The sequence below is a fragment of the Elephas maximus genome, chromosome 4, assembly GCF_024166365.1.
Source record: "Elephas maximus indicus isolate mEleMax1 chromosome 4, mEleMax1 primary haplotype, whole genome shotgun sequence".
Classification (NCBI taxonomy): Eukaryota; Metazoa; Chordata; class Mammalia; order Proboscidea; family Elephantidae; genus Elephas; species Elephas maximus.
Genome location: NC_064822.1, coordinates 111,427,603 through 111,455,116, shown reverse-complemented (window position 1 = coordinate 111,455,116; position 27,514 = coordinate 111,427,603). Strand labels below are relative to the sequence as shown.

General features: G+C 37.1%; 2 protein-coding genes across 2 annotated transcripts; one reads left to right on the top strand and one right to left on the bottom strand.

Moving 5' to 3' along the window:
- Positions 1 to 10,985: 10,985 nt before the first annotated feature.
- On the top strand, positions 10,986 to 11,882 carry LOC126075563 (olfactory receptor 6C74-like). Its single transcript, XM_049883403.1, has one exon. The coding sequence runs from the start codon at positions 10,986 to 10,988 to the stop codon at positions 11,880 to 11,882; it is 897 nt and encodes a 298-aa protein (XP_049739360.1).
- A 9,113-nt stretch (positions 11,883 to 20,995) lies between these two features.
- Positions 20,996 to 21,937, bottom strand: LOC126076357 (olfactory receptor 6C76-like). Its single transcript, XM_049884901.1, has one exon. The coding sequence runs from the start codon at positions 21,935 to 21,937 to the stop codon at positions 20,996 to 20,998; it is 942 nt and encodes a 313-aa protein (XP_049740858.1).
- Between the last annotated feature and the right edge of the window lie 5,577 nt (positions 21,938 to 27,514).

The following is a 27,514-nucleotide window of genomic DNA, read 5'->3' as shown; positions in this document are numbered from 1 at the left end:
AACCTGTATACCACCAGGGTTTCCATGTATGTATATATATATACATACATGGAAACCCTGGTGGTGTAGTGGTTAAGTGCTATGGCTGCTAACCAAGAGATCAGCAATTCGAATCCACCAGGCGCTCCTTGGAAACTCTGTGGAGCAGTTCTACTCTGTCCTATAGGGTTGCTAAGAGTCGGAATCAACTCGAAGGCAATGGGTTTGGTTTTTGGTTTGGTTTATATATATATATACACATATGTATATAAAATATAAAAAATGAGACATTTTCCTGTTAGATACTTAGTTATACTTTAGACATTTTCTAAAATGTAATTAATCCTCTCAAAAAGAAAGAAAAATGCACCATACATATATATCTAAATCTAACTGGCAGTCCTCTCTGTAGACAATCTCTCTACATTCTTCCTTTTTCAAATCAGGTTGTTTTTCATTTTTTATACCTTTCAACTAGAGTTTTCTTAATAAAGACTAAATAAGAAATGTTTATTTTTCTAAAATTTTGCATTGCATTGAATGTAAGAATAACTCATCCCCATGGTTTCCAGGACATGTAGACAAAAATCTATATGTTTCTTTTCTCTTAAGATGTTTTATGTAAGTACATTTTATAATTAGTTTCTTCTCAAAAAGTCATTTATGCAATTGTTTTTCCTACTGCCATCTTACTATATAATACCTATATCAGTAAGAGTTGTGGAAGAGTAAGAAATAAGTATGTTCGACATCAAGTTTATATTATGAGCCCACTGGTAAATACTGAACGAATTGGAGGTTATGGACAGCAATGTCACTAGACAAATGGAAATATTACTATCTTGATTCAGCTGTTGGAATGGAGAATTGGGAGAGCTCAGTTTTTTTTTTCTTTGGAGCACCCTCTGCTCAGGTATTTTGAAAAATCTCAAGTTGTAAAACATCTTTAAATCCCCACTATAGGAATTAAATACGATACTTACATCAACATTTTAAGTTTCCAGGCTGATGCCATAACTAGGCACTTAATTAATTTTTGGTTTTGTTTATAGAATTAATAATGATGATAGTCAATTAGTATCTTCTCCACAGAATCCCCAGGGTTCCATACCTAAAATTGCTCTAGTCCTTGTTTGTGCAGTAATCTGTTATCTTTTTTTTTTTATGTGACAACTTTGTTGATACAATTCATATACTGGACAACTCACCCATTTAACATATACAATTCAGTATTTTTTACTGTATTCACAGGGTTGTGCAAACATCACCACAATGAATTTTAGAACATTTTCATTACCCCCAAAAGAAATACTGTATCCTCTAGCCATAGTGTCCACATTTGAAAAACTCTTTTAGGCTCGCTCTGTGTCAGTGCTAACTTTAGAAGGCATTTCACCAGTTTACTAAAATAATGTTATTTTAAATTTGTATTTTGAATTTGTGTTCCACCTTCCCTTCTGCCTGCCTGCTTGCCCATTTGCCTTTCTTTTTTTTAAAAAAAATAATTTTTATTGAGCTTTAAGTGAATGTTTACAAATCAAGTCAGTCTGTCACATATAAGCTTATATACACCTTACTCCATACTCCCACTTACTCTCTCCCTAATGAGTCAGACCTTCCAGTCTCTCCTTTCATGACAATTTTGCCAGTTTCTAACCCTCTCTACCCTCCCATCTCCCCTCCAGACAGGAGATGCCAACACAGTCTCAAGTGTCCACCTGATACAAGTAGCTCACTCTTCATCAGCATCTCTCTCCTACCCATTGTCCAGTCCCTTCCATGTCTGATGAGTTGTCTTCGGGGATTGTTCCTGTCCTGGGCCAACAGAAGGTTTGGGGCCCATGACCACCGGGATTCCTCTAGTCTCAGTCAGACCATTAACTATGGTCTTTTTATGAGAATTTGGGGTCTGCATTCCACTGATCTCCTGCTCCCTCAGGGGTTCTCTGTTGTGCTCCCTGTCAGGGCAGTCATCGGTTGTGGCCGGGCACCATCTAGTTCTTCTGGTCTCAGGATGATGCAAGTCTCTGGTTCATGTGGCCCTTTCTGTCTCCTGGGCTCAGAGTTATCATGTGACCTTGGTGTTCTTCATTCTCCTTTGATCCAGCTGGGTTGAGGCCAATTGATGCATCTTACATGGCCGCTTGTTAGCATTTAAGACTCCAGACGCCACATTCCAAAGTGGGATGCAGAATGTTTTCATAATAGAATTATTTTGCCAATTGACTTAGAAGTCCCCTTAAGCCATAGTCCCCAGACCCCCGCCCTTGCTCCGCTGACATTTGAAGCATTCATTTTATCCCAGAAACTTCTTTGCTTTTGGTCCAGTCCAGTTGAGCTGACCTTCCATGTATTGAGTATTGTCCTTCCCTTCACCTAAAGCAGTTCTTATCTACTAACTAATCAGTAAATAACTCTCTCCCACCCTCCCTCCCTCTCCCCTTCGTAACCACAAAAGTATGTGTTCTTCTCAGTTTATACTATTTCTCAAGATCTTATAATAGTGGTCTTATACAATATTTGTCCTTTTGCCTCTGACTAATTTCACTCAGCATAATGCCTTCCAGGTTCCTCCATGTTATGAAATGTTTCACAGATTCGTCACTGTTCTTTATCGATGTGTAGTATTCCATTGTGTGAATATACCACAATTTATTTAACCATTGATCCGTTGATGGATACCTTGGTTGCTTCCAGCTTTTTGCTATTGTAAACAGAGCTGCAATAAACATGGGTGTGCATACATCTGTTCATGTGAAGGCTCTTATTTCTCTAGGGTATATTCCGAGGAGTGGGATTTCTGGGTTGTATGGTAGTTCTATTTCTAATTTTTTAAGATAACGCCAGATAGATTTCCAAAGTGGTTGTACCATTTGACATTCCCACCAGCAGTGTATAAGAGTTCAAATCTCTCTGCAGCCTCTCCAACATTTATTATTTTGTGTTTTTTGGATTAACGTTCTTGGAATGAGATGGAATCTCATCGTAGTTTTAATTTGCATTTCTATAATGGCTAACGATCGAGAGCATTTTCTCATGTATCTGTTAGCTGCCTGAATATCTTCTTTAGTGAAGTGTGTGTTCATATCCTTTGCCCACTTCTTGATTGGGTTGTTTGTCTTTTTGTGGTTGAGTTTTAACAGAATCATATAGACTTTAGAGATCAGGCGCTGGTCGAAGATGTCATAGCTGAAAATTCTTTCCCAGTCTGTAGGTGGTCTTTTTACTCTTTTGGTGAAGTCTTTAGATGAGCATAAGTGTTTGATTTTTAGGAGCTCCCAGTTATCGGGTTTCTCTTCGTCAATTTTGGTAATGTTTTGTATGCTGTTTATGCCTTGTATTAGGGCTCTTAAGGTTGTCCCTATTTTTTCTTCCATGATCTTTACGGTTTAGTCTTTATGTTTAGGTCTTTGATCCACTTGGAGTTAGTTTTTGTGCATGGTGTGAGGTATGGGTCCTGTTTCATTTTTTTGCAAATGGATATCCAGTTATGCCAGCACCATTTGTTAAAAAGACTATCTTTTCCCCAATTAACTGACACTGGGACTTTGTCAAATATCAATTGCTCATAGGTGGATGGATTTATATCTGGATTCTCAATTCTGTTCCATTGGTCTATGTGCCTGTTGTACCAGTACCAGGCTGTTCTGACTACTGTGGCTGTATAATAGGTTCTAAAATCAGGTAAGGTGAGGCCTCCCACTTTCTTCTTGTTTTTCAGTAATGCTTTACTTATTCGGGGTTTGTTTTCCTTCCATATGAAGTTGGTGATTTGTTTCTCTATCACATTAAAAAATGTCATTGTAATTTGGATCGGAAGTGCATTGTATGTATAGATGGTTTTGGTAGAATAGACATTTTTACTATGTTAAGTCTTCCTATCCATGAGCAAGGTATGTTTTTCCACTTAAGTAGGTCCTTTTTAGTTTCTTGTAGTAGTACTTTGTAGTTTTCTTTATATAGGTCTTTTACATCTTTGGTAAGATTTATTCCTAAGTATTTTATCTTCTTGGGGGCTACTGTGAATGGTATTGATCTGGTGATTTCCTCTTCAATGTTCTTTTTGTTGATGTAGAGGAATCCAAGTGATTTTTGTATATTTATCTTATAACCTGAGACTCTGCCAAACTCTTCTATTAGTTTCAGTAGTTTTCCGGAGGATTCCTTAGGGTTTTCTGTGTATAAGATCATGTCATCTGCAAATAGAGATAATTTTACTTCCTCCTTGCCAATCCGGATGCCCTTTATTTCTTTGTCTAGCCTAATTGCTCTGGCTAGGACCTCTAGCACAATGTTGAATAAGAGCGGTGATAAAGGGCATCCTTATCTGGTTCCCGTTCTCAAGGGAAATGCTTTCAGGCTCTCTTCATTTAGAGAGATGTTGGCCGTTGGCTTTGTAATAGATGCCCTTTATTATGTTGAGGAATTTTCCTTCAATTCCTATTTTGGTGAGAGTTTTTATCGTAAATGGGTGTTGAACTTTGTCAAATGCCTTTTCTGCATCAATTGATAAGATCATGTGGTTTTGTCTTTTGTTTTATTTATATGGTGGATTACATTAATGGTTTTTCTAATATTAAACCAGCCTTGCATACGTGGTATGAATCCCACTTGGTTGTGGTGGATTATTTTTTTGATATGTTGTTGAATTCTATTGGCTAGAATTTTGTTGAGGATTTTTGCATCTGTGTTCATGAGGGATATAAGTCTGTAATTTTTTTTTTTTTTTTTTTTTTTTGATGTCTTTACCTGGTTTTGGTATCAGGGATATGGTGGCTTCATAGAATGAGTTAGGCAGTATTGTGTCATTTTCTATGCTTTGAAATACCTTTAGTAGTAGTGGTGTTATCTCTTCTCTGAAAGTTTGGTAGAACTCTGCGGTAAAGCCATCCGGGCCAGGGCTTTTTTTTGTTAGGAGTTTTTTGATTACCTTTTCAATCTCTTTTTTTGTTATGGGTCTATTTAGATGTTCTACTTCTGATTGTGTTAGTTTAGGTAGGTAGTGTTTTTCCAGGAATTCATCCATTTCTTCTAGGTTTGCAAATTTGTTAGAGTACAATTTTTCATAATAATATGATATGATTCTTTTAATTTCAGTTGGGTCTGTTGTGATGTGGCCCATCTCGTTTCTTATTCAGGTTATTTGTTTCCTTTCCTGTGTTTCTTTAGTCAGTCTGGCCAATGGTTTATCAATTTTGTTAATTTTTTCAAAGAACCAGCTTTTGGCTTTGTTAATTCTTTCAATTGTTTTTCTGTTCTCTAATTCATTTAGTTCAGCTCTAATTTTTATGATTTGTTTTCTTCTGGTGCCTGATGGGTTCTTTTGTTGCTCACTTTCTATGTGTTCAAGTTGTCAGGACAGTTCTCTGATTTTGGCTCTTTCTTCTTTTTGTATGTGTGCATTTATCGATATAATTCGCCTCTGAGCACTGCTTTTGCTGTGTCCCAGAGGTTTTGATAGGAAGTATTTTCATTCTCGTTGCATTCTATGAATTTCTTTATTCCCTCCTTAATGTCTTCTATAACCCAATCTTTTTTCAGCAGGGTATTGTTCAGTTTCCAAGTATTGGATCTCTTTTCCCTAATTTTTCTGTTATTGATTTCCACTTTTATGGCCTTGTGGTCTGAGAAGATGCTTTGTGAGGTTTCTATGTTTTGGATTCTGCCAAGGTTTGTTTTATGACCTAATATGTGGTCTATTCTGGAGAATGTTCCATGTGCGCTAGAAAAAAGGTATACTTTGCCGCAGTTGGGTGGAGTGTTCTGTATAAGTCAATGAGGTCAAGTTGGTTAATTGTAGCAATTAGGTCTTCAGTGTCTCTATTGAGCTTCTTACTGGATGTTCTGTTCTTCTCCGAAAGTGGTGTGTTGAAGTTTCCGACTATAATTGTGGAGGTGTCTATCTCACTTTTCAGTTCTGTTCAAATTTGATTTATGTATCTTGCAGCCCTGTCATTGGGTGCATAAATATTTAATGTGGTTATATCTTCCTGGTCAATTGTCCCTGTTATCTTTATGTAGTGTCCTTCTTTATCCTTTGTGGTGGATTTAACTTTAAAGTCTATTTTGTCAGAAATTAATATTGCTGCTCCTCTTCTTTTTTGCTTATTGTTTGCTTGATATATTTTTTCCATCCTTTGAGTTTTAGTTTGTTTGTGTCTCTAAGTCTAAGGTGTGTCTCTTGTAGGCAGCATATAAACAGATTATGTTTCTTTATCCACTCTGAGACTCTGTCTGTTTATTGGTGCGTTTAGTCCATTTACATTCAGCATAATTATAGATAAGTATGTGTTTAGTGCTATCATTTTGATGCCTTTTTATGTGTGTTGTTGACAATTTCATTTTTCCACTTACTTTTTTGTGCTGAGACGTTTTTCTTTGTAAATTGTGTGTTCCTCATTTTCATATTATTTGACTTTATGTTTGCTGAGTCGTTATGTTTTTCTTGGTTTTTATTTTGATTTATGGAGTTGTTATACCTCTTTGTGGTTACCTTAATATTTACCCCTATTTTTCTAAGTAAAAACCTAACTTGTATTGTCCTATATCGCCTTGCATCCCTCTCCATATGGCAGTTCTATGCCACCTGTATTTAGTCCCTCTTTTTGATTATTGTGATCTTTTTACACATTGACTTCAATGATTCCCTGTTTTGAGCATTTTTTTTTTTTAATTAATCTTAATTTGTTTTTGTGATTTCCCTATTTGAGTTGATATCAGGATGTTCTGTTCTGTGACCTTGTGTTGTGTTGGTATCTGATATTATTGGTTTTCTGACCGAACAATCTCCTTTAGTAATTCTTGTAGCTTTGGTTTGGTATTTGTAAATTCTCTAAGCTTGTGTTTATCTGTAAATGTCTAAATTTCACCTTCATATTCATAGTTTTGCTGGATATATGATCCTTGGCTGGCAGTTTTTCTCCTTCAGTGCTCTGTATATGTCATCCCATTGCCTTCTTGCATTCATGGTTTCTGCTGAGTAGTCTGAACTTATTGTTATTGATTCTCCCTTGTAGGAGACCTTTCTTTTATCCCTGGCTGCTTTTAAAATTGTCTCTTTCTCTTTGGTTTTGGCAAGTTTGATGATAATATGTCTTGTTGATTTTCTTTTTGGATCAATCTTAAGTTTGGTTTGATGAGCATCTTGGATAGATATCCTTTCGTCTTTCATGATGTCAGGGAAGTTTTCTGCCAATAGATCTTCAACTATTCTCTCTGTGTTTTCTGTCCTTCTCCCCTGTTCTGGGACTCCAATCACATGCAAGTTATCTTTCTTGATAGAGTCCCACATGATTCTTAGGGTTTCTTCATTTTTTTTAATTCTTTTATCTGATTCTTTTCCAGCTATATTGGTGTTAATTCCCTGGTCCTCCAGATCTCCCACTCTGCATTCTAATTGCTCGAGTCTGCTCCTCTGACTTCTTATTGCGTTGTCTAATTCTGTAATTTTATTGTCAATCTTTTGGATTTCTGCATGCTGTCTCTCTATGGATTGTTGCAACTTATTAATTTTTCCACTATGTTCTTGAATAATCTTTTTGAGTTCTTCAACTGCTTTATCAGTGTGTTCCTTGGCTTTTTCTGAGGTCATCCTTGATGTCTTGAAGCATTCTGTAAATTAGTTTTTTATATTCTGTACCTGATAATTACCTGATAATTCCAGGATTGTATCTTCATTTGGGAAAGATTTTGATTCTTTAGTTTGGGGAGTTGTAGAAGCAGTCATGGTCTGCTTCTTTATGTGGTTTGATATCGACTGCTGTCTCCGAGCCATCACTAAGATATTGTAGTGATTTATTCTGTATTTGCTCCCTGAGTCTTATCTTGTTTTGTTTTCTTTCAGTATAAGTAGATGGGCTACTAGATTGTGCTGTCTTGATCGTTGTAGCCCTTGACTCACTTATGTCCTATACCAGCTGGTTTGGGCTGTTACCAGATATATAAGCCTGAGTCCATTCACTATTCTTGAGTAGAATCTGATTTTGGGTCATCAAGTGTGTGGTGCAGACTGTCACCTATCCACCTAGAGAAGTAGTGGTGATAGTTGTATGCACCGGATTCTAGTAGCAGCAGGGGTTCACACTCCAGGGGGGCAGGATGCTGACAGGCTTCCCCCAAGTGTCAGTGAGGTAGCTGTTTCTCTATTCCTAAAGCACCTTGGTGGGTGGGCTCTGCAGCTGTACCTTAGGCCCCCCATGCAAGTACCTCTACAGATTGGTAGGTGTCACCCTCCTTAGACCCCTAAGGCAGGAGGCTAGGTGGTATGGGGAGAGTTTCAACCCTCAGTTCCCTGTTGTGGGTCAGTGAGTGCTCTGTTGAATAAGCAGAGATATCAGACCTGGGAAACTTGTCTTTCCAGTAAATCCACTAAAACAATCACAGTCAGATCCCTATCAGAAATTCCTTTGCATTCTAATAGCCACCTTGTTCCCTGTAAGGATGAAAGCCCAAGACTGTGGATCACATATGCTTGGCTGGAGCTGGTTCTGTGTTTTTAGTCCAATTAGGGAAGAATTCTTCGTCCCTGGCTTTTTTGTAGCTTCTCCTCTCAGGCCAGGAGAATGGGTTAGGAAAAGACCAAAAAAAAAAAAAAAATGAAAGAAAAACCACAGAGCAGTTTACTCTCTGCCTCAGGAAATTCCAATGTTAATGAAGCCGCCTGGGAAGGGGAGGGGAGGGTTCAGATAAATAGGAGATATTAGCACCCCAGAATATAGACAAAGTTACTTATCTTGCTTGGGACAGCTGTTTTATCTGAGATTCCCGAGGGGGGCGCATCGACTGTGTATGCCCGCTGGGCAGAGATTGCCCCCGAGGGTCAGGAACGTGTCCCGTGCTTGCGCTGTCTCAGAAGCCTCGGTCAGTTCCTCCGTTCCCAGTCCAAAGCCCAGCACCAAGGTTCCCCTGCTGGGACGCTGAACTCCCAGCTCCAAAACCAGTCACTGCCTCCCGGTTACTTCTCCTTCTGTCAGCCGTGTCACTGCACTGCCTGCTGCACTGGCTGGGCTTCCCCCAAGGTCAGTTCAGGGGGTTAGGGCTGCGCCTCGTGTTTGCACCATCTCAGGGTGCCGTGCTCAGCTCCCCTGCACCCAGTACAAAGCCCGGCGCCAAGGTTTCCTTACTGGGACGCTGGCTCCAGACTCCGGAAACAGTCGCTGCTTCCCCGTGGTTGTTCGTTCTCAGTCTCTGTCACTCAGGTCAACAATTTAGATCTGTGTTTGGTGGTCAGGGTTCGTAGATTGTCGTGTACGTGATCGATTCACTTGTTTTTCCGAGTCTTTGTTGTAAGAGGGATCCGAGGTGGCAACTACCTAGTCAGCCATCTTGGACCCGCCTCTAATCTGTTATCTTTAAAAACAGATTTTCCTTTGTGTCTTTTATAGCTTTATTCTGAATTGCCTGATCTGCTCCCTACAGCCTAATTATGAGTAAATGTCCTCTTCTTTACTAAAGAGCAAAGATAAATCTATGGTGGTGTGGAGACAAACCATTTTTCTTCAAGACAGAATCAGACAATCTAGAGAATGACCAGATTTCTTATTTAAAAATCTATTTTTTTTTTTTATTCTGGGTAAATAACTTAGTTTTCCAGATTTCTAGTTAGGCTATTGGACAGGACCAGGCATTCACTTTTGATAAGAAGGAAATTTTTAGACAAATGCGTTTGAAAATGCTGCCAACTCTATGCTGTTTGGCTGGAGAGAATGTGAACCAATGTTTCTATTTGGTATTAAATGTTTCTGGATTTTCACGTGAACAAGTTCTCCTTTGAAAATGAGGAAACAAAGCAAGAGTGAGAAGGTAAAGCAAAATTATGGAATAGAAAGAAAGAAATATTTTATTGCAACTATCATTCCTTTTAACTTTTAGGTTAATGAAACAAAAGAAAAATTTCACAATATGTCAGCAAACAAAACTCATGCAGAGTTCATGGAAAGTAAGTATTTTCAGTATTCTGTTGCTTTGTGTACAAAGTAATTACCACAGAGTCCATTCTATTCTGAAAATGTCACCAGAAGATTCAACCAATTGAATTCATATTTAAAAGAAACAAAGAGAATATTTGTGTCACTCATACACACATCTATATATCTGGGCATATCTGAAAGGATGTCTGAATTTGTTGATTAGAACAACAATATGAAAAATAATTTTCATTTATATTTGACTAGGACATATTCATTTATATTTAGTGAAGGCTTGGGTATTTTCATATCACTAAGTGCAAAATTGTATTTCTTACATTGGTAAAGTTTAAGTTGAAGTAAAGCTTTCACTGTTAAAGCTATTTATGAAGTTGAAAGTGAAACTAATTGTTTGAAATAATTCCAAATCTCACGTATAATTTCAATTTGATATTTGAATACTAATTTTGAGATTCACACTGAACTAAAATTAAGGAAAGTTTGTTCCATTAAAATTTCTAATTGCCAGTACCAAGGGATACAAAGATTAACCTGAAATATATCATGAGTATGCAACCATTTTTTCAAATAACTGCAAAAATTCAGGCCTAATTTGCTGTTTAAAATGTAAAAGTATACAGGCAAGGTATACTTTACTGAAAGAGACTGAATAGAAAATTCTGTTAACAATACATATAATTTACTTTACCTGAAAAGTATGTTTATTTTGTGGTGGATTCAGTAAGTTTACAGGAATCATTTCTCAGCATCTTGGACAAATCTTTAAACCAGACAAATTTACAGATGCTTATACAGGAGATGAAAGCACCTTTCTCTGCAAAGTAAAGGAGATCTGAGGGGAAAATTTAGAAAATTCTTATCCAGAGAAAGAGACGTAATAAGAATAATGAAGTCTGGGTTCTGACTGCTATGTGAAATGGTTAAAGTCATAGGAGCAAAAAGTGTATGCATTTCAATTAAGTTACTTGATTATTCATATAATTTTTTTTTTTTAAATCTGTACTCATTTACACCTTTTTAAAATTAGAATTAGTTATCCATTTATTTCCCAGGTTGGATGAATTCAGAAGGAATTTAACCATGAGAAATCATACAATGGTGACAACATTTATTCTTCAAGGTCTGACTGATGATCCAAATTGGCAAATGGTGATTTTCCTTTTTCTATTTCTAACATATTTATCGAGTGTCGTTGGAAATCTGACCATTATCCTGCTCACTGTGCTGGATTCCCATCTCAAAACACCCATGTATTTCTTCCTTCAGAATTTTTCATTCTTAGAAATCTCAGTGATGTCCCTCTGTATACCTAGGTACCTGTTCAGCATAATGACTATGGATAAAACGACTTCCTATGATGCTTGTGCGACACAATTATTTTTTGCCATCTTCTTGGGTGCATCAGAGTTTTTCCTGTTGGCTGCCATGTCCTATGACCGCTATGTGGCCATCTGCCAACCCCTTCACTATGCAACAATCATGAGCAGCAGAGTCTGCACCCAGCTGGTTGTTACCTCCTGGGTGGCTGGGCTGTTAACAATCTCTCCTGGACTTATCATGGGTCTGGGGCTGGAGTTCTGTGATGCCAACATTATTGACCACTTTTTCTGTGACTATTCTCCTGTCCTGAAACTCTCCTGCACTGACACATGGGTCATTGAGTTGTTAAGTTTTATCTTAGCAATTTTCACACTGCTGATTACATTTGCTCTGGTGGCACTCTCATATGCAAACATTGAAAGAACAATTCTGAAGATCCCTTCTGCCCAGCAGAGGAAGAAAGCTTTTTCCACCTGTTCCTTCCACATGATTGTTGTCTCTATCTCTTATGGCAGCTGCATTTTTATGTATATTAAACCTTCTGCAGAGGAAAGGGTCGCTTTAAACAAGGGGGTAGCCGTGCTCAACACTTCAGTTGCCCCTCTCCTAAATCCTTTTATATATACCCTAAGAAACAAACAAGTGAAACAAGCCTGAGGGACATCATTAAAAAATACATCTCTATTATCTCAAAATAGAATCTTTGACTTTTATAAAATCTTTTCAGATTTAAAAATAGCTTTCAATAGCTAACCAAAACCCAACCAAATCTGTTGCCTTAGGGTTGATTCAGACTCATGGTGACCCTATAAGATAGAGTAGAACTGACCTATGGGGTTTCCAGGGAGTGGCTGGTAGATTCAAACTGTTGACCTTTTGGTTACCAGCCATAGCTCTTAACGACTGTGCCACGAAATTGCATCCTATATTGATCACCCTTTTAACATATGCATCTATTTTATTTTTGTACTCTGATAGTGATTGGAAACCTTGGTGACGTAGTGGTTAAGAGCTACAGCTGCTAACAGAGAGGTTACCAGTTCGAATCCACCAGGGTCTCCTTAGAAATCCTATGGGGCAGTTTTAGCCTATCCTATAGGGTCGCTATGGATCAGAATCAACTCGATGGCAAAGGGTTTGGTTTTTTGGTTTTGATAATGATTGAAAAACCAACCAAAAATTCCAACTCATAGTGACCCACTAGGACAGAGTAAAAATGTCCCATAGGGTTTACCATACCATACCCATTGCCATTGAGTCGGTTCTGACTCATAGTGACCCTATAGGACAGAGTAGAACTGCCCCATAGGGTTTCCAAGGAGCACCTGGTAGATTTGAACTGGTAACCTTTCTGTTAGCAGCTGTAGCTCTTAACCTCTATGTCACCAGGGTTTCCAAGGCTGTAAATCTTTATGGAAGCAAACTGCCATATCTTTCTCCCATGGAGCAGCTGGTGTGTTCAAACCACTGTCCATTTGGTTAGCAGCAAGCACTTTAACCACTGTGCCACCAGGGCTCCTGACAGTGATTGAAGTCATGCACAAATAGCTACTGTGTATTCATTCAATCTGGCCTTTTACCCTTTTTTTATTTTTTTAATCATGGTTTAGGTGAAAGTTTACACCTCAAGTTAGTTTCTCATACAAAAATTTATACCCATATTGTTAGTGAGATTGAGTCTAATATGTAATATGACAGCACACTCTCCCTTTCTACCCCAGGATTCCCATTTCCATTCAGCCAGCTCCTGTCCTTTCCTGCCTTTTCATCCTGCCTCTGGGCAGGAACCACGCATTTGGTCTTGTGTATCTGCTTGAACTAAGAAGCACACTCTTCAATAGTTTTATTTTATGTTTTACAGTCCAGTTTAATCTTTGAAGAGTGTGCTTTGAGAACGGTTTAAGTTCTGGGTTAAGAGTGTCAAAGGCCATGACTTGAAGTGTTCTTCCAGTCTCATTCAAACTGTTAAATTTGGTCTTTTTATGAGAATTTGAGTTTGCACCACACTTTTTTTGTTTGTTTTAATTTTTATTGTGCTTTAAGTGAAACTTTACAAATCAAGTCAGTCTCTCATGCAAAAATTTATATACACCTTGCTATATACTCCTAATTGCTCTCCCCATAATGAGACAGCACATTCCTTCCCTCTACTCTCTATTTTTGTGTCCATTTGGCCAGCCTCTGACCCCCTCTGCCCTCTCATCTCCCCTCCAGACAAGAGATGCCAACATATTCTCATATGTCTACTTGATCCAAGAAGCTCATTCTTCACCAGTATCATTTTTATCCCATACTCCAATACAATCCCTGTCTGAAGAGTTGGCTCTGGGAATGGTTCCTGTCTTGGGCTAACAGGAGGTCTGGGGACCATGACCTCTGGGGTCCTTCTGGTCTCAGTCAGACCATTAAGTCTGGTCTTTTTATGAGAATTTGGGGTCTGCATCCCATTGCTCTCCTGCTCCCTCAGGCGGTCTCTGTTGTGTTCCCTGTCAGGGAAGTCATCACTTGTGCACAGGCAACATCCAGTTCTTCTGGTCTCAGGCTGATGTAGTGTCTGGTTTATGCGGCCCTTTCCGTCTCTTGGACTTATAATTACCTTGTGTCTTTGGTGTTCTTCATTCTCCTTTGCTTCAGGTAGGTTGAGACCCATTGATGCTTTTTAGATGGCCACCTGCTAGCTTTTAAGACCCCAGAAGCCACTCTCGAAAGTGGGATGCAGAATGTTTTCTTAATAGATTTTATTATGCCAATTGTCTACCAAAAACATGGTCCCCAAACCCCTGCCCCTGCTGCACTGGCCTTCAAAGCATTCAGTTTTTTCAGGAAACTTTTTTGCTTTTGGTTTAGTCCAGTTGTGCTGACCTCTCCCGTATTGTGTGCTGTCTTTCCCTTCACCTAAAATAGTTCTTATCTACTATCTAATTAGTGAATACCCCTCTCCCTCCCTCCACCCTTTTGTAACCATCAAAATGAATATTTTCTTCTCTGTTTAAACTATTTCAAGAGTTCTTATAATAGTAATCTTATACAATATTTGTCCTTTCGCAACTGACAATTTCATTCAGCATAATGCCTTCCAGATTCCTCCATGTCATGAAATGTTTAACAGATTTATCCTTATTGTTTATTGATGTGTAGTATTGTGTGAATATACCATAATTTATTTATCCATTCATCCATTGATGGATACCTTGGTTGCTTCCATCTTTTTGCTATTGTAAACAGCACTCCCGTGAACATGGGTGTGCATGTATCTGTTTGTGTAAAGGCTCTTATTTCTCTAGGATATATTCCAAGGAGCAGGATTGCTTTTTTTTTTTTTTTATGGTAGTTCTATTTCTAGTTTCTTAAGGAAGTGCAAAATCTGTTTCCAAAGTGGTTGTACGATTTTACATTCCTACCAGCAGTGTGTAAGTGTTCCTGTCTCTGCAAACCTCTAATAACATTTATTATTTTGTGGTTTTTTTTGGATTAATGCCAGGCTTTCTTGAAGTGAGATGGAATCTCATTGTAATTTTGATTTGCATTTCTCTAATGGCTAATGATCGTGAGCACTTTCTCATATATCTGTTAGCTACCTGAATGTCTTCTTTAGTGAAGTAGCTGTTCATATCTTTTGCCCATTTTTTTAATTGGGTTATTTGTCTTTTTGCAGTTGAGTTTTTGCAGTATCATGTTGCTTTTAGAGATAAGGCACTGATTGCTAATGTCATAGCTAAAAACTTTTTCCCAGTCTCCGGTAATCTTTTTACTCTTTTGGTGAAGTCTTTGGATGAGCATACGTGTTTGATTTTTAGGATCTCCCAGTTATCTGGTTTCTCTTTTGCATTGTTAGTAATGTTTTATAAACTCTGACATGTATTAGGGATCTTAGCATTGTCCCTATTTTTTCTTCTATGATCTTTATAATTCTAGATTTTATATTTAGGTGTTTGATCAATTTTCAGTTAGTTTTTGTGCATGGTATGAAGCATGGGTCTTGTTTCATTTTTTTGCAGATGGATATCCAGTTATGCCAGCACCATTTGTTAAAAAGACTGTCTTTTCCCCATTTACCTGACTTTGGGCCTTTGTCAAAAATCAGCTGCTCATATGTGGATAGGTTTATGTCTGGATTCTCAATTCTCTTCCATTGGCCCATGTACCTGTTGTTGTATCAGTACCAGGCTGTTTTGACTACCGTGGCAGCAAAATAGGTCCTAAAATCAGGTAGAGTGAGGCCTCCCACTTTGTTTTTCTTTTACAGTAATGCTTTACTTATCCAGGTCCCCTTTCCCATCCATATGAAGTTGGTGATTTGTTTCTCCATCTCATTAAAAAACGTCGTTGGAATTCGGATCGGAATTGCATTGTATCTATAGATTGCTTTTGGTAGAATAGATATTTTTATAATGTTAAGTCTTCCTATCCTTGAGCAAGGTGTGTTTTCCCACTTATGTAGGTCTCTTTTGGTTTCTTGCAGTAGTACCTTGTAGTTTTCTATGTATGTATCTTTTACACCTCTGGTAAGATTTATTCCTAAGTATTTTATCTTCTTGGGGACTACTGTAAATGGTATTGATTTGGCGAGTTCCTCTTTTATGTTTTTTTTTTTGGTGTAGAAGAATCCAACTGATTTTTGTATGTTTATCTTATATCCTGATTCTCTGCTGAACTCTTAGTTTCAGTAGTTTTCTTGATGATTCTTTGGGGTTTTCTCTGTATAAGATCATGCCATCTGCAAATAGAGGTACTTTTACTTCTTCCTTACCAATCTGTATGCCCTTTATTTCTTTTTCTAGCCTAATTGCTCTGGCTTGGACCTCCAAAAATGTTGAATAAGAGTTGTGATAAAGGGCACCCTTGTCTGTTTCCTGATCTCAAGGGGAATGCTTTCAAACTCTCTCCATTTAGGGTGATGTTGGTTGTTGGCTTTGTATAAATGCCCTTAACTATGTTAAGGAATCTTCCTTCTATTCCTATTTTGCTGAGAGTTACTATCATGAATGGGTGTTGAACTTTGTCAAATGCCTTTTCTGCAACAAATTGATAAAATCATGCAATTCTTGACTTTTATTTATATGATGGATTACATTAATTGTTTTTCTAATGTTGAACCATCCCTGCATAACCTGGTATTAATCCCACTTGGTCATGGTGAATTATTTTTTTGATAAGTTGCTGAATTCTATTGCCTAGAATTATGTTGAGGATTTTTGCATCTGACTTCATGAAGGATATGCTTCTGGAATTGTCTTTTTTTGTGGTGTCCTTACCTGGTTTTGGTATCAGGGATATGGTGGCTTCATAGAATGAGTTTGGGAGTATTTCATCCTTTTCTATCTCTGAAATACCTTTATTAGTAGTGGTGTTAACTCTTCTTTGATTCTTAAATTCTTTTATCTGATTTTTCTTCAAATATATTGGTGTCAAATGCTTTATCTTCAAGGTCACCAATTCTGCCTTCCACTTGGTCATTTCTGCTCCTCTGACTTTCTATTAAGTTGTCTAATTCTGTAAAAAAAAAAAAAAAAAAAATTTTTATAGAAAGTCAGAGGAGCAGAAATTTTTTTTTTTAAATTCTGTAAATTTATCTGTAATAAATTTACAGATAAATTTTTTTAAAATTCTGTAAATTTATTCTGTAAAGTCAGAGGAGCAGAAATTTTTTTTTTTTTAAATTCTGTAAATTTATCGTTAATCTTCTGAATTTCTGGTTGCTCTCTGTATGGATTCTTGCAGCTTATTAATTTTTTCATTATGTTCTTGAGTAACCTTTTTAATTTCTTCAACTGTTTTATCTGTGTGTTCCTTGGCTTTTTCTGCATATTGCCTGATCTCCTTCCTGATATCTTGAGGAATTCTGTATATTAATCTTTTGTATTCTGGATCCGGTAATTCCAGGCGGCACCTTCATCAGAAGATCCTTTGATTCTGTTTTGAGAGCTTGTTGAAGTGATCATGGTCTGTTTCTTTATGTGGTTTGATATTGACTATTGTCTCCAAGCCATCTTCAAGTTATTGTATTAGTTTATATTGTGTGCTTACTGTATCCTAGTGTCTTTCTTTGTTTTGCTATGATATGCCCAAAAGGGTTGCTTGAGTGAGATAGCTTGATTATTTTTGCCTTTGGAGCTCTGACGTCCTGTCACCAGATGGCTAGGGCTGTTATCAGATATATGAGCTTATAAGTCCATTCACTTTTCTTGTGTGGATTCAGCTCAGGTGTCCAAGTAGTGGTCACTGAGTGTGTGGTACAGGCTCTGTCCTACAGTTTTAGAGGGGCAGGCAAGCTTGGTGTAGGTACTGGTATTCAGTTGCAGCAGGGGCTCATGCTCTGAACAAGGTATGGGGGCTGAGAACCATCCCCCAAGTGTCTCTGAGGAAAGTGCGCCTTTGTTCCCTAGAGCATACAGGTGGGTGGGTTCTGTGAACACACCATGGGCACCCAATGCTCTTGGTTGTAAGGACTGGGAGGTATCAGTTACCTTGTACCCCTTTTGTGGGTGGCTGGTTGACCTGAGTGGAGCCACCAACCCTTAAGCCCCTGATGCGGGTAGACGAGGACCCTGTTCAATAGGCAAAGTGGCGTCAAGTATCAAACACCCACCTCTCTACCACACAGCTTAAAGAGTTGCAGCCTGCCAGCAAGGGCCTATTCTCCAGAAATAGGCCCACACAGGTCCATGCAGGGCGGAAAGGTATTCAAATTCCATGGACCGTTTATGCCTGGACAGGAGCCACTTCTGTCCTTAGCTCCCCCGGTTAGTGGAGCTGGCAAATTATCTTTTCCCCTTGTTGTAAATTTTTTCCTTCTCCAAGGCCAGGAGCTTAGCTCAGGGTGCTCAAATGGGCCTATCTCAGGCCCAGAAAAATCAACAGCCACTGAAGCCAGCTTGGGGGCTGGGGGCACAGTAAGCTTTTGCCAAGAGCACCATTCTCTGGTTCCAGAGGTGTGAAAAAGCTGTGTGGCGGGCTGCTTCTTCCTGAGGAAACAGCAGCCGAACGCTACTACCAGCCCACTGTAGCCGCTCCTGGGAATGGTGCCTGAGGTTTCCCAGTGATTCAGGTCTGGCAACTCCTCTCTGCTTCTGAACTGCCTCTCTGTCTCTCCGTGCTGCTTAGTTGGTTTTCCTACTTTGTCTTTGTTGTTTAGGGCTCCTAGCTTGTCATAAATACAATTGTTTCACTTGATTTTTCTGGTCTTTGTTGTAAGAAGGATCACCCGAAGCATCTGTTTATTCTGCCATTTTGGCCCCACCTTCTTCTTTTTTTTTTTTTTTTTTGAGAGTTTTTAACTTTAGTAAAGTCCAAGTTTTCATTTTTTTTCTTTCATGGTTTTAGTCTATTACGATAACCTTTTGATGCATCTGGAAAACGGGTATTTGGCTGATGTTGACTGAATTTTTCTAAAAATGTCAATGAGACAAATTTAATTTATAAGGTTGTTCAAGTTTTCCATGTCCTTACTCTTTTTTGAGACTTTTTTAATCATCTGTTGACGAAGAGAAGCCCTGGTGGCACAGTTGTTAAGAGATCAGCTGCTAACCAAAAGGTCAGCAATTCAAATCCACCGTTCGCTCCTTGAAATCCCTACTCTGTCCTATAGTGTCCCTATGAGTCATTATCCACTCTATGGCAAGGTTTATTTATTTGTTTTTAAATTGAGGAGAGAGTGTTGAAACATTGACTATATTCGCGCATCTGAGAACCAACTGTTAAATTTTCAAAAACCTTAGTACTCCTTCGTTAAACAAAGTCATAACTAAAAGTATAATTAGGCAAAATTAATAAACAAATCATATTTATAATTAATATAATAACTAATACTCATCGATTATCAGATGTAATGACAATAAACTTACAGGGAAAAGAGCAGATTGTGAAACAACTCTGATTTTCAAAGAATGGTTAATTTGCAATCAGAGACTGGTTGTGAATACAACAGTTTGGCAGAATTCCATGAAAGCATTCTGAGAAAATCAGTTGGGTACATGGAATGTACAATAAGGTTTAATTTACTATTTTTAGTAAATTATTTTAGTAATACTTATAATAAAGTGTATATATATGTATATATACGTGTGTGTATGTGTGTATGTCGATATATGTATGTGTAGGTGTGGATAAATAGATACATATGTACATATAATCACAGAGAGAGAGAAAGAGACAGAGATCTGAGTATAAACATTTACTATTAGATCATTACTTTCTGTCCATATGCATTGGAGGATCTGAACTTTACTGAGCACTGCATTGCTTGAGTCATGTCCACATTAATAAATGAGAAGCAAGTACTCAAAAATACATAGAATCACCACTGGTGGGAGGAAAAAAAACCTTAAAAAGAAAAGAGAGAAATAAAAAAGTCACAAAATAGTTGGAAAATTTAGATTCATGATGCCTAAGAACAGAATCTAGTATACACAGCCAATTTTAACCGAAGTCATTAACAAATAAAAATAAATAAAAATAAAAAACACTTTCAACATTCAGATGTAGTAAATATTTTTTCAGAGACATTATCACACAAAAATCATATAGGTGTTCTAGAAATTCATACTCTATTATAGAATTTACCAATTTTCACCTAGCTTTGACTATATGAAACCATGTTTCTTTCTATAAGCCATTGGTGGGAGAAACTTTTTTTTTTTTTAATGGCAAAAGAAGAGAATGAAAGCACTGAGAATTTGAATGAACTTTTAAGGAAAAGTGTATTGATGATTAATTAAAAGATGTTCCATGCACATGTAATGTTTGGGAATGAAGAAGACAGAGAAGTAAATGGATGAACACTAAATAAAGTTTTATTCCACAGTTATTCTTATAAAAGTAAAACTTATTATTAAGAGCCTCTTATAGAAATTTCTACGTCAAAGTGTGTATTGCGAAAATGTTAACTCCATACCCCAATGTACCAAAAAAATCCAAAATAGTTTTTTTTTTTTTTTAAGACTGAAGCAATAAAAACAATTTATGGCATCAACAGAGTACCAGAAACTTCGAAAACGACCTGAAAGATAAAAAGCACATGGGTTTGAATTGCCAGAATAATCAGAGAGAAAATAGCAATTCAGGATACCAAAGAAAATCCAGGCTTTTCCAATGGAGACTCAGATGAATTCCATGCTCAGTATTAACAAATTAAAAGAATGGAATAGACTATGGAACAACAATCAATGTAGTTCATTAAAGGTGTTTCTAGGTGAGGGTACTAGGGCCTCATAGAAATAACAAAAATAAAGTTGTAGTAACTTGGAAATTTATACCAAAAAAAGCATCCAATATAATATTAAAGGCAGAATTCACAAAAGATATAACACCCATTCCTCAAATAGCATAGGATAATATTCATAAAGCCAAAAATAAAAACAGAAAGAGAAATACACCAAAAGTAGAAGACCTTTTCCGAAGATGAGGTTATTTTAGTATTCTTTGCTTGTGCACTGAGAAAACAATTCTTTTGGAATTTCTTGATGATACCTTTTATTTATGTTTCAATTGATGTCCAGAGATAAAGTTCTTCAATGAATGTTTACAAATAAATTCTAGCATCCTTATTAAATGTCATCCTCATCTATATGACCAAAAGTCATCAATGCTCAGAAACTTTTCAAGGACTGTAAATGTAAAATGAGAGTTGAACCCGTGAAAGAGATCAAAATTGGGTAAATGGAGAACAAAACCTGAAAGAACCAGAAGTTGAATGCAGCAGTGGATGGGAAATAAAACAATGTTAATATTATATTAGACATAGAGTTCAGTTTAAATTTCAGTTTTTTAATTTATAACCGAAATTTATTTGAGAAGCATCTTTGGACTAAGTTCTTAAAGGCCTGTTTTACCTGTTGGTTCCTTAGGGAGTAAATGAAAGGATTTAGCATTGGGACAACAGAGGTATTGAGCACTGCTATGCCCTTGGTAAAAGCCAGACCTTCCTCTGCTGAGGTTTTAACATACATGAAAATGCAACTTCCATAAGAAATGGAGACAACAAACATGTGTGAGGAACAAGTGGAAAAAGCCTTTTTCCTTTTCTCAGCAGAGGGGATTTTCAGAATTGTTCTGAGGATGAATGCATAGGACAGAATCACTAGTGATAAGGTTAGTACGAGAGTAAATATTGCTATGACAAATCCCATGAGCTGTAGGAATGTGGTGTCTGTGCAGGCAATCAGCAACATAGGAGAATAGTCACAGGTGAAGTGCTCAATGATGTTGGAGTCACAGAAATCCAGTTGAAGCCCCACGATCACAGGTGGAAAGATAATAAGAAATCCAGCCAGCCAAGAGATAATCACAGACTGGAGGCATATTCTGCTGCTTATTATTGTTGTGTAATGCAATGGCTTACAGATGGCCACATAACGATCATATGACGTAACCGTCAAAAGGAAAAATTCTGTTGAACCAAAGAGTATGAAGAAAAACACCTGGGCCATGCAAGAATTATAAGATATGGTCTTGTCTGCGGTTATAATGCTGACCAGAAATCTAGGAATACAAACTGTTGTTAATGAGATTTCCAGGAAAGAGAAATTCCTAAGAAAGAAATACATGGGAATTTTGAGGTGAGAATCTATGAGAGTAAGGGTGATAATTGTCAGGTTTCCAGTTATACTCAGTACATATGTGAAAAATAAAAATAGAAAAATCAAAATGTTTAGCTCTGGGTCATCTGTTAATCCCAGGAGAATGAACTCTTTCACAGACGATCGATTTTTCATTTCTTATCGTTGACTTCTGCCAGATCTTTAAATGAAAAAAAAAAAAAAAAAAAAAAAGGAACAATAATTTAATGAGTTCAGGGTTACCTTTTTATCACATCTGTTGGTTGAAAAACATGTAAGACCTATAACGGGACAATAGATCAGCCACTCAAAAATTGTACTGAAACCCGAATATATATTTGAACCAGAACAACAAAAACAAAAAATCTGTTTTGTCTAACCATATCATTTTTAGTGCGTCACTTCATGTGTCTAAGAAATAAACTGTCTACTCAAATATGATTCTTGGTGACCCCATCAGAATAGAACTGTGTTCCTTAGGGTTTTCAATGGTTAATTTTCCCAAAAGTAGGTCTTTGGACCTTTCTTCCAAAGAGCCTCTGAATGGACTCAAACTTCCAACATTTAAGTTAGCAGTTAGTACATTAACAGTCTGATCCACACAGGGACTCAGTAGGTCTACTAAACACATGTGTATAAGAAGGATAAATATAATTATCACAGGTGCTTTACTTTCTTTTAAAAATTTAATCATATGTGGTGGAAAATTATAAAATTTAAAATACTATTCTTATTAAAATACCCTACCAAAACCCCATGATCTAATGTTTCTCCGAAGATGAAAAATTGTGAAGTTTTTTTTTTTTTTTAAGATAACTGTTTTTCACAATTTTTGTAGAGATAGTTACTGTTAGTCTTGCCTTTATGGAGAATAAATAACAACAGAATCAGGGCATTCAAAACTAGCATTTATGTTATCCTGAACAAATGAACTCATAAGTTTTCTTTTCTCAATTAAATAATAACTTATCACATTTTAGAAGTGATTCTAACAGCCGAAGTTAAGTGATCTGACTTAGTTATAAACTGGTTAGAAAATGGGAAAAAATAGATGAGGTGAAAAATGGATATATACTTACAATTTTTATAATCCCTTCTGGTAGCAGTTCACCTGATCAAACCCTAGTGCTCTGTGGATTTACTCTGTCAATCAGTGTTGCATGATTACTTCAGAGTATTTCATAGACTTCCTACCTTGCTTCTGACTTCGATTTTCTTACACAATAAGACTTTCATATAATGTATAGGGTAGAATTTGGCAAGATAACCCTGGTTATAGCCAGCGAGATGGGGTGTATGGTGGGAATGAGTCCAACAGAAAAACTATTCCTGAAAAGGGAGAGACCCAGACAGAAAGGTGACATAGGCCCAGTTGCTGGTAGGTTTTATGTCCAGAGCAGAAGCCAAGTATCCAAGGGATTCTGCAGTTTGTGATCCAGAGATGAGGGGGTGACATGGTGAGAATCTGAGTGCCCCATTTAGTGGTAAAGCTCTGTGGACAGTCAAGCAAGCAATCCATTCACATTAAGTGAAAGTCTGAAACTCAGGGAGTGTGTTCAAGCTCTTCATTGAGTCACAGTTTCTTTGGTACTAATTTGCTGTTTAGGAATAAAGCTAGATGCCCTGCAAATGAAAGGGCAGAAGCAAAATGGACCTCTGTCCTAGGTTTGCAACGGACTGAAGAGCAGTCATTAAGAATGAAAGACAAGATTTCATGGCATACAGGACTCTTAAAATAAATAAACAAATAAGAGAGGGATCCTTGTTATTAGGCTCAGGGCGATAGCTTCAGTGAAACAAGTGAATAGAGGTAGAAAGGCATATTTTGCTGACTAATTAGGTGAAATTTTTAGTTTATAATGAGGAGAGGGCTTAATCCAGGAGTGAGAAGAAAGAAAGAATAGCACTGGGAAAGAAATAAGTGGCAAGGCCTATGAATACGAGCTGGTGAGGAAAAAAAAAAAAAGGAACCCTCGAAACGCAAAGGATATCCCAAGATGTGTAATCCAAGGCAAGATGGAAACACTACAGGGAGTTCTACTCTGTTCTATAGGATCGTTGTAAGTTGGAATCGATTCACCGGCAGTGGGCTTGGTTTTTTTTGGATTTTTGTCTCCTAAAATTTCCATAAAAAATAGCAACTTCTTTGAACCTTGATGTTAAGAAAACCTACCTAATATAATATTTTAAATGACTCTAAGTAACTCTCGTGAAAGAAAAATGAACTGTAAAATTTTCTTACTGACGTCACCTTCCAAAGAGAGAACCTGGTTTTTCAAATCGTTTCCAACACAGATAGATTGGTTTTATCTTTTTTTTTTTTTTTCAAGATAGTCAAGGGGATTCTTTCAGGGAAAAAAAAAAAAAACTGAAATGTCCCTGGAGAGAAATGGTGCTGATGAGTGCACCCTTAAGTTACATTCAACAAGTTTAATTAGATATTTTTAGACACTGATTTTTTTTTTTTATGTATTGCACTTCAGAGAGGTGTATAATGCAAATATTCATGAATTCATGAAGTAATAAAAGTCTTTAGAATTATTTTTGGTTTCATATTGCCAAAATTATTTTATCTTAACCTGAAATAAATGTCACCTAAGATGACATTATTTAATTACATATAAACATGTGAAATAGAAAATAAGAGGAGAAAGAACCACAGGATAGAAAAGACACTATTAAACATTTTGTCTGTCAATAAAAATATTTTTAGTACCTATAAAGGATAGTTTTTATATAAACATATCAAGAATCAATAAAAACAGGGACTATAGAGTCAACATAAAACAAATGAAATTGGTTTCATGAAAACACTATTTACCTATTGTTTCTTTTATGTCAGAAAAGAAAGCAGTCAGAGTTTGTGCACTTTTTCTGATATTTATCTAATTTTTCCTACTAGTCAATTCAGGGCATACTGTATTTTCAGCTACTGAAGTATTCTCATTTTTTCTTAGTGTTACAGTATTATTTGTGGATGCTGATTTTTTTTTTCTCCTTTCAGTGATGTGTATTCTCCAGGACTTGTCTTGGAACCTAGACTTGTCTGTACCAAACACAGTATTGATATTGTAATTTTTCAGTGTTGGGATGATGATGTGTTTTCACTCTCATAATTCTGTTACCTTACATAAGACTTTCTAGAAAACTTTCTCTAGTGTTACTCTCTCCCTCAGTGACTTTTAGAAAGCAAGCTGCCATGAATTCTACATCCATAAAGTAATTGATTCTGCCAAAACCCTGAGCAAGACACTGGAAGTGGAATCATCCCCAGTTGAGCTTTCAGATGAATAGCACCATCTCTCAGATGTTTAAAAGTAAGTTCAGATTCTTCAGCAAAGAGGTCACAGTGTCTCTCTCTCTCTCTCTTTTTTTCTTCTTCTTCTTCTTTTTGTGGCATTCCTCTTGTAGTTTAGTGAAAACCTGTCTTTAATTGTGAAAAATGTTGTTTAAATTATAAAGGTCAACCCCATCAACATTTCTTGTATAATTGGGATAATCTGGTGAGTAACAGTACAAAGAAAACATGTGGAGATTTACTACTGTGTTATTTCCTGTAATAGCTCAAAAGGCCATCATTGATATGTTACTGAGTATGGGTTATGATGTGCTCCATTAACAAACAGCATCAAAATTTCAGTAGCTTGAAACAAAATTATTTGTTATTCTGAACACATGTGAAATGAAGGATCAAAAATCTACTTCACATCTTGCCATGTCCATGACCCAAGTTAATATAACTTAAAATGTCATCAGTAACTGGCAGAATAAGCATCAGGTGAAGAATACACCCCCCCAAAAAAATCCCATTGCCTTAGAGTCCAGCCTGACTCATAGCTATCGTATAAGACAGAGTAGAACTGCCTGATAGTGTGTCTAAGGATAGGCCGATGGATTTAAACTGGTGACCTTTTGGTTAGCAGCCATAGCTCTTAAGCACTGATCCACCAGGGCTCCAGGTGAAGAATAATGTAGAGACTATTACATATTCCCATTTGCAACTTACCCGAAATTTCTGCTAAGATCTTATGTCTCAAAGTAGGCAATTATGCAGTCCTATAATCAGAAGATTAGGAAATGAAATGGTAGCAAAATCAGAAAAAAAAAATATACTAATTGTTTACCAATTATCTTTCAGCTCCAAAACTACCCTTTATAAACATAGCTCTGGGATATTGAGGCCCTGGTGGTGCAGTGGTTAAAGCATCAGCTGCTAACCCAAAGGTCAGCAGTTCAAATCCACCAGCTGTTCTTGTAAACCCTGTGGGGCAGTTCTACTCTGTTGTATAGCGTCATTATGAGTCAGAATAGACTCAATGTCAAAGAGTTTTTTTTTTTTTTTTTTTTTAGGTGATGTTGAGGATCACACTCTGCAGATTACTTTGCAAGGTTCCCTTAGCCATATGGATCCATGATAGGCAATGATATTGGAGACACTCTAGCAAAATTAGAAGGTGGAAGAAAAGAGGGAATGGTTTCCCCTTTTTTGTCCTATGTCTGCCTGACAGCCCAACAATGGCAGTTATGCTTACAGAAGGTTCAGCTTATTTCACCATTTCCAGAACTAGTCACATCATGGCCCTCTGATGTGTAAGCAGCAACAGGCAATACCACTTCTTCAGGGTTATGAGCACTAACTCTGTGGGGTCTATCCTCTGAGCATCGAGGACACAAAAGTATCAATACAGAATCATATCCCCAAAACTAAGAGCACCAACCCTATACAGTACCTACTGAAGTTTCCTGCCTTCTGGAAATCCATCTCTTCCCCAAGAGCAGGCATCCAAGACACCAAGATAGAACCATTAAAATCTTTAATGACATACATTGTATCTTTTTTAAAAAAAAAAAAACAACCTCATCTTTGAGGTAATAATTAATATCTCTGGGTTACTTCAGTGTTTCCTATTTTTCTACTTGACCATTTCCAATCTGGATAACAAATTTCTTGTATGAAATCTACTGTGGTGGTATTTCTGTTTCCCTTTATTGGACCCTAATTGATACAAGAAGGACAGAAATATTAACGAATAGCACAAATGATTACCATGTAGGGTGTTTATACATATCCTTCCATTATCTTTTCCATTTTCATTTTGACATTGGCCCAGGTTTCAGCTAAGTATGTTTAGTTACTGGCTAAAACCAAACCAAACCCAGTGGTGTCGAGTTGATTCTGACTCACAGTGACCCTATAGGACAGAGTAGAACTACCCCATAGAGTTTCCAAGAAGTGCCTGCCGGATTCGAACTGCCGACCCTTTGGTTAGCAGCCCTAGCACTTTAACAACTATGCCACTAGGGTTTCCCAGTTACTGGCTAGAGATACACAAAAACTCCTACTGAGGATTTTGAACACATAATGAATTCGTTTGTGTTTAATTTCAGTGGTCTTAAATGAAGAGATCATTGATTGTGTTTTTCCTTGTACTTCTATCTCTTCAGTTTTACTGAGATTCTTGAGTCTCTGAATTGATATCTTTAGCATTCTGGAAAATTCTTTGCAATTATTACTTCGAATAATGCTTCTATCCATATTTAGTCTCCTCTCTTCTGGGATGTCAATTGACTTGTACAGTAGAACATTGGACTGTTTACCATATGTCTCTTATGCTCCAATTTTTTTTTTTTCCTGTCTGGACTTCATTTGGCTATTTATTATTTACCTGTCTTCCAGTTATACATCTACTCTTCTACTGCCATTAAAATGATTTGTTGTGTCCTTAAGTATTT

Excerpts from the sequence above, each read along its gene's own strand:
- LOC126075563 (XM_049883403.1), top strand. The coding sequence starts at position 10,986 with ATGAGAAATCATACAATGGTGACAACATTTATTCTTCAAGGTCTGACT.
- LOC126076357 (XM_049884901.1), bottom strand. The coding sequence starts at position 21,937 with ATGAAAAATCGATCGTCTGTGAAAGAGTTCATTCTCCTGGGATTAACA.